The sequence below is a fragment of the Dipodomys ordii genome, unplaced genomic scaffold (assembly GCF_000151885.1).
Source record: "Dipodomys ordii isolate 6190 unplaced genomic scaffold, Dord_2.0 Scaffold6, whole genome shotgun sequence".
In the NCBI taxonomy this organism is placed as follows: Eukaryota; Metazoa; Chordata; class Mammalia; order Rodentia; family Heteromyidae; genus Dipodomys; species Dipodomys ordii.
In genome coordinates this window covers 7,249,942-7,256,297 of record NW_012267222.1, presented here as the reverse complement: position 1 = coordinate 7,256,297, position 6,356 = coordinate 7,249,942, and the positions used below count along the sequence as shown (strand labels likewise).

Genomic DNA, 6,356 nt, shown 5'->3' with positions numbered 1-6,356 from the left:
CCTTTAAGAGGCGCGGCCGCCGGGACCCGGCCAGACGCGGGCAGCGCCTGGGACTCGTCGCCGGCCGGGACTCGCCGCCCGCAGCGCTCGGCTCCTCCTTCTCCTCCTCCTCCTCTAGCGACCGCGCTCCGCAGCGATGGACGGAGACGGGGACCCAGGTAGCTGCCGCCTGGATCCAGTCGCCCCAGAGCGGAGGGGAGACGGGGCAGGCGGGCGAGCTCCCCAAAGAGGGTCCCCGAGATCCGGCGCGCAAACTTCCTCGCGCGTTAAGCCCGGGACGCAGCCCCGGAGCGCAGGCTTCCGTGCGGTGTCGCGGCCAGGCGGGGGGCTTGGAGAGGCGACCGGCGGAAGTGAGGACTCCTGGGGCCCAGAAATGGCCTCGGAGGCCTCCCGGCTTCCAGAGGGTGCGGGGCCTCCCCCCTCCCCGCCCCAGGCGTCTGGGATGGAGGTGCCTGCGAGGTTTTTCTTCCAGCAACTTCTTCCATATGCCAGCTCCAGCCTCGAGCGGCTTGGATTCCTGTAGGCTTTTGGATTTACTCCTGGCCTCGAATCCACCCATCCCAGCCTCCCTCTCCTGGGCTTCCCTCTGGAGGGGCTGCCCTTAAGCTGGGGGGCGGGCATGCGCAGTGAGGACCATGCTCGGGGTGAAGTAGAGTCCCAGCGCCCCGGGCTCTCCGGGACTGCCCAGTCATCTTTTCTGGCACCAAAGACCCCCTCCATGTCTCCAGTGGCCCGCTGGGCCTGCTGAGTCAGGGTGAGGACAAACCGGCCTACCCATCACCCACACCCCGAAGTGCATACTTAGGCAGCCAACCCTTTCTCCAGTCCTGAAACCCCAGCTCCCCCCTCCCCTCAGTCTGGCCCCCATGCAACTGGGGCACCAGAAAGGGCTTGTGATTTTTCCCAAGGCCTAGCTATTCCCTGGACTCCCTGGTCCGCTCCAACCCAGGTAAGTGAATCAGCCCAGAGGCCGCTTTCAGAGCCAGATAACTTTCCGACAGCAACAATGTGGGGACTTGTGTGGGTGAGAGTGGGGGCTGGGGCCCGTAATCGGATCTGGGGCCTCAGCGCCAGGCCTAGGGGCCAGAGAGGGGACCGAGGGAGGTGCACCTTTCGGGGAGCATCAGGTGTCCAATGGGGCCAGGGCAGGGCAGGAGTGGTGTTGGAAAGAGAAGACACTGGACCTCGGTCCCCAGAGAGCCGTGAGCAGCATTTTCCCTCCGCAGCCCGGGGTCTGCCCCCTGCCCACTCCCTAACAGCCACTCCCTTGGCTGTCCAGGGTCCTCTGGAATTCCTCCTCCCTGGGTCTGGGAGCGAGGGGTAGCCTCCAACCCATCCAGACTGGTTCTGTGAATCCTCCCCTCAGGTCCTCCCTCCTGAGATACTGGTAACTTGGTATCTGTTTACTCAAGTCTTAGGTGGCCCAGATGAGGTGGGCTGGAATCCAAGAGCAGGTCCCGTGGGCCCAGACATCTGCCCAGGCCTTGGGATGAGAATAGCCTTGCCTTTTCCTCTGGGGACTGTGTTCTGAGGACCACAGCATCATCCCAATGCCCTGGCACAATAGTAACCCCCCCTTTCATAGGTGAAGAAACTAGGGGTCAGGTATGGGAGAATGAGGGGTGACATAGTCCTTTCCCAAACACCTGTACATCTCTCTGATCGATGACCGCTCCTGAGCCATACAGAGTGGCCAGCTGGGGAGAGTTGGGGCTCCCGGTCTTGTCCTCATTTCTCCCCAGTTCTTGGGTCCTCTTGTCTCCTTCCCTAATCCTGGCAGGTCAAACCTTCCACAAATCACTTCCCATTTCACCCACAAAATCAAAATCATAACCATACCTATTCATTCAGTGATTTTTCTCAGGGTTTGCACTTGGGACCTTCCACTTGCTCAGTTTGCTTACTCTGCTGTGACTCTACTGCCCGAGCCACACCTCCAGCCTTGCTTTTTGCTGATTATTTTGGAAATGGAGTCCAGTGGATTTTTTTGGCCCAGGATGGCCTCAAACTGTGATCCTCTCTCTTTCAGCTTCCTGAAGTAGCAAGGATTGCAGGCAGGAGCCACCTGTGTCCAGCCTCAATGAATTCTTTTGTTGGCACTGTGACAAAGTTGGCCTTGGAGCCAAACTCTCTGGGTGCCAAAGTAGACTTCAGCTAGAGTTTTGTGACCACCCTCCCTCCCCCCTCCCCACAGTCCTTTCACCTGTCGGTGCCTGATTCCTCATTGGTGAACACAGGGGCACCCTGGAAGGTGGTGAGGTATGAGGATGTTAGGAGCAATTGAAATGCTTAGAATGGTGCCTCTCATTTGCTAAGATCCCAGTAAGCATCCTGGGGAGAAGGCAGTTCTGATCTTCTCCAGATCAGGCCACCCCTTGAAGACCAAGGCATTTATGAGAGGATTGCACCCAAGGATAAAGATAGGAAGCCATTTAACTGACTTTGAACCTGGACTTAAGAGGGGGCAGGGGACTGGAAAGGCATCTGGAAGAGGGGAGGGGAGCAAGGGCCTTGGTGGATTGAAGTATTAGAACAATGCTAGAGCCGGGGGCCGGTGGCTAACGCCTGTAATCCTAGCTACTCAGGAGGCTGAGATCTGAGGATCGCGGTTCAAAGCCAGCCCGGGCAGGAGAGACCGTGAGACTCCTACCTCTAATAAACCACTAGAAAACCAGAAGTGGTGGTGTAGCTCAAGTGGTAGAGCGTTCGCCTTGAGCTGAAGAGCTGAGGGACAAGCGCCCAGGCCCAGAGTTCAAGCCCCACGAACGACAAAAAGAACAATGCTAGAGCCAGGCACGAGTGGCTCACATTTGTAATCCTAGCTCTTCAGGAGGCTGAGATCTGAGGATCACAGTTCAAAGCTAGCCTGGGCAGGAAAGTCTGTGAGATTTTTTGGGGGGTGGTGATGGTAGTACTAGTCCTAGGTCCTGAATTCAGGGCCTGGGTGCTGTCCATGAGCTTTTGTGCTCAAAGCTAGTGCTCTACCACTTGACCCACATCTCCATTCTCAGCCTTTCCTGCTTGAGCTGGCTTTGAACCATGATCTTCAGATTTCAGCCTCTTGAGGAACTAGGATTACAGGTGTGAGCCACTTAGTGCCTGGCTGCGATAAGACTCCTATCTCCAATTAGTCACCAAAAGAAGCCAGAAGTGGAGCTGTGTAGAGTGCTAGCCTTGAGCACAAAAGCTCAGGGGCAGCACAGTTCAAGCCCCAGGAGTGCCTCTCCGCCTCCTCACCTCCGACAAAAACAGTAACATGCTAGAGTCATCTGCCATCAGTGATCCCTTCTGTGGTGTGACCTGAGAAAAGCCACGGGGCCTCAGTTTCCTCTGCAGGGGTCTGCGGGTGTGTGTGTGTGAAGTCAGTTGAGTCATTTCTTCAGTATGAGGGGAGCCCATCTGGGGGTCTGCCTCTTGGGTCTCCTCCCTGGGCCCAGGTCCCCCCCCCCCAATCGCAGAATCTCTGGTCAGTTGTGGGTGAGGACGGATCTAGGGTTTGCAGTGGGGTCAGGCTAGGGGAGTCAGAACCTTCCCCCTCGACCCGCAGAGAGCGTGGGCCAGCCGGAGGAGGCGAGCCCGGAGGAGCAGCCCGAGGAGGAGGCGGCGGCGAGCGCCGAGGGGAGCGCGGAGGAGGAGCAGCCCGGGGAGGAGGCGGAGGCGGCGGCGGCCGCGTACCTGGCCGAGCTGCCCGAGCCGCTGCTGCTGCGCGTGCTGGCCGAGCTGCCCGCGGCGCAGCTGGTGCAGGCCTGCCGCCTGGTGTGCCTGCGCTGGAAGGAGCTGGTGGACGGCGCCCCGCTGTGGCTGCTCAAGTGCCAGCAGGAGGGGCTGGTGCCCGCGGGCGACGCCGACGACTCGCGCGAACACTGGCAGCACTTCTACTTCCTGAGCAAGCGGCGCCGCAACCTGCTGCGCAACCCCTGCGGGGAAGGTGAGGCCCGCGGGCGGGGCCGCGCCTGGCGGAGGGAGGCCGCAGCGTGCCCCCCCCATCATCCAGGGGTCGCGCATGCGCACCCCATGCATGGCCAGGACCCCCGCGGGGCCGCTGACCCGGGCGGGGTCTGTCCCGGCTCCGCAGAGGACTTGGAAGGCTGGAGCGACGTGGAGCACGGCGGGGACGGCTGGCGGGTGGAGGAGATGCCCGGGGACGGCGGCGTGGACTTCATCCACGACGACAGCGTGAAGAAGTACTTCGCCTCCTCCTTCGAGTAAGGGGGAAGGGAGAAGGAAGGGGCGCGGGGCAGGGGGAGGGGGCGCGACCCCCACCCTGACCTCGGTTCCCGCAGGTGGTGTCGCAAAGCGCAGGTCATTGACCTGCAGGCTGAGGGCTACTGGGAGGAGCTGCTGGACACCACCCAGCCGGCCATCGTGGTGAAGGACTGGTGAGAGGCGCTGGGGGCGGGGCCAGGGCGCTGGGGGCGGGGCCAGGGCGCTGGGAGCCGGAGGCCAGATTTGTGGTCACTTAATTTTTCTTTTTTTGGGGGGGGGCAGTCCCAGGGTCTGAACTCTGGGCCTGGGCGCTGTCCCTCAGCTCTTCAGCTCAAGGCTAGTGCTCCACCACTTGAGCCACAGCGCCACTTCCGTTTTTTCTGTGTATGTGGTGCTGAGGAATCGAACTCAGGGCCTCATGCATGCGAGGCAAGCGCTCTACCACTGAGCCACCTTCCCAGCCCTACCTATTTTTTTTTTTATTACAGAACATTAGTTGTACTCTTGAGTTCATGCACTGTGTTCAACCTCACCCCCTCTATCAGCTCCACAATCTTTAGGAAAAAGTGGACCTTCATCTTCCCTCCTGATATTCATTTGTTTATTTATTTTCTTAGTTATTTGTGTGCCGGTGCTGGGGCTTGAACTCAGGGCTTGGACACTGTCCCTTAGCTTTTCCACTCAAGCCTGGAGCTCTCTCACTCGGACCACAGTTCCGTTTCTGGATTTTTGGTGGTTAATTGGAGATAAAACTCTCATGGAATTTTCTTGCCTGGGCTGGCTTCGAATCCCAATCCTCAGATCTCAGCCTCTTGAGTAGTTAGGATTACAGACATGAGCCAGTAGCGCCCTGCTTCTCCTGTGTTTTGAATGTTAGCACATAAGTGTGTGTGTGTAATCAGTCCACCTTCCCAACAAAACGTGGTTCCGTTCCTTGACTGTAATCTGTCTCACCTGGGGTTTGGATCTCGGGCCCAGTCCCTTCCTTTTCTGATTTCTTTATCTGGGAAGCGGGGGTCACTGGTTGAACGTTGGCCGGGCAGGGATGCTGAGCTGGCAGGAACTTGGATGGAGGGCAGGTCCCAGAGGTGCTCAGCAGGTGCTGCTTCGTCCCTGCCCTGCCCTCCCCTCTCCCAGGTACTCGGGCCGCAACGACGCCGGCTGCCTGTACGAGCTCACGGTGAGGCTGCTGTCGGAGCACGAGGACGTGCTGGCCGAGTTCAACAGCGGGCAGGTGGCAGTGCCCCAGGACAGCGAGGACGGCGGCTGGATGGAGGTGAGGCCGTGGGGGCGGGGCCGGAGGGAGCCACGCCCACAAAGAAGCTCTCCTCCGGGGGGCTTGCACGGGGCGGGGCCTGTGGCGTAAAGGGCGTGGTCTTAAGGTGAGAGCGTGACCTCACCGGAGGCGTGGTCTTATAAGAGTCGAGCCAGCGCGGTGAGGGCGGGGACCGTGGTGGGGGCGTGGTCTGCGCGGGGAGGGCGTGGCCTCGGCACCGGGGTCGTTGACTCTCTCTCTTCTCCCTCCCAGATCTCGCACACCTTCACCGACTACGGGCCGGGCGTCCGCTTCGTCCGCTTCGAGCACGCCGGGCAGGACTCCGTGTACTGGAAGGGCTGGTTCGGGGCCCGGGTGACCAACAGCAGCGTGTGGGTGGAGCCCTGAGTGACCCCCCGCCCCCGGCCGTCCCGGAGGGCCGAGGCCGGGAGCTAGGCCTTAACTTAGTGGGTAGTGCATCCTCGCCGGCCCCGCCCTTGCGCCCCGCCGGCCCCCGCGGGGGGAGAGGGGTTGGCTGCGGGGAGACCGAGCCCCCCGCGCGTGCGACCCGGGGCCGTGGGCCTGCTGCTGACCCCGCGCTCTAGCCCGCGCCTGCCTGCGGGCGGCGCTCAATAAAGGCTATTTGTCCAAGGAACGAACGGACGGACGGACCGAGAGGCGCTGAGCGGACGCCTCCCCTTTGCACCCCGTCTCCTGAGGGCCCCTGGCCCGGATGGAAAAGTACTTGATGGGGTTCCAGGGGATCCCGTTTCCAGGGGCGCCGGGGCCTGGGCAGCCGCGGACAAAGGCTGGGATTGTGCGGCTAAGGGGGGGGGCGGGGGCCTGGCGCCTGCCGGGCACCGAGCTGCCCGGACCCGGGGGCTGCTGGGGGGGG

At 61.2% G+C, this 6,356-nt stretch overlaps 1 protein-coding gene across 1 annotated transcript; it reads left to right on the top strand.

The window, feature by feature from the left end:
* Positions 1-6,099, top strand: Fbxo2 (F-box protein 2). Its single transcript, XM_013033175.1, has 6 exons — positions 1-158; positions 3,548-3,928; positions 4,076-4,205; positions 4,284-4,379; positions 5,344-5,482; positions 5,735-6,099. The coding sequence occupies exons 1-6, from the start codon at positions 137-139 to the stop codon at positions 5,867-5,869; spliced, it is 903 nt and encodes a 300-aa protein (XP_012888629.1). The 5' UTR covers positions 1-136; the 3' UTR covers positions 5,870-6,099.
* Positions 6,100-6,356: the final 257 nt, after the last annotated feature.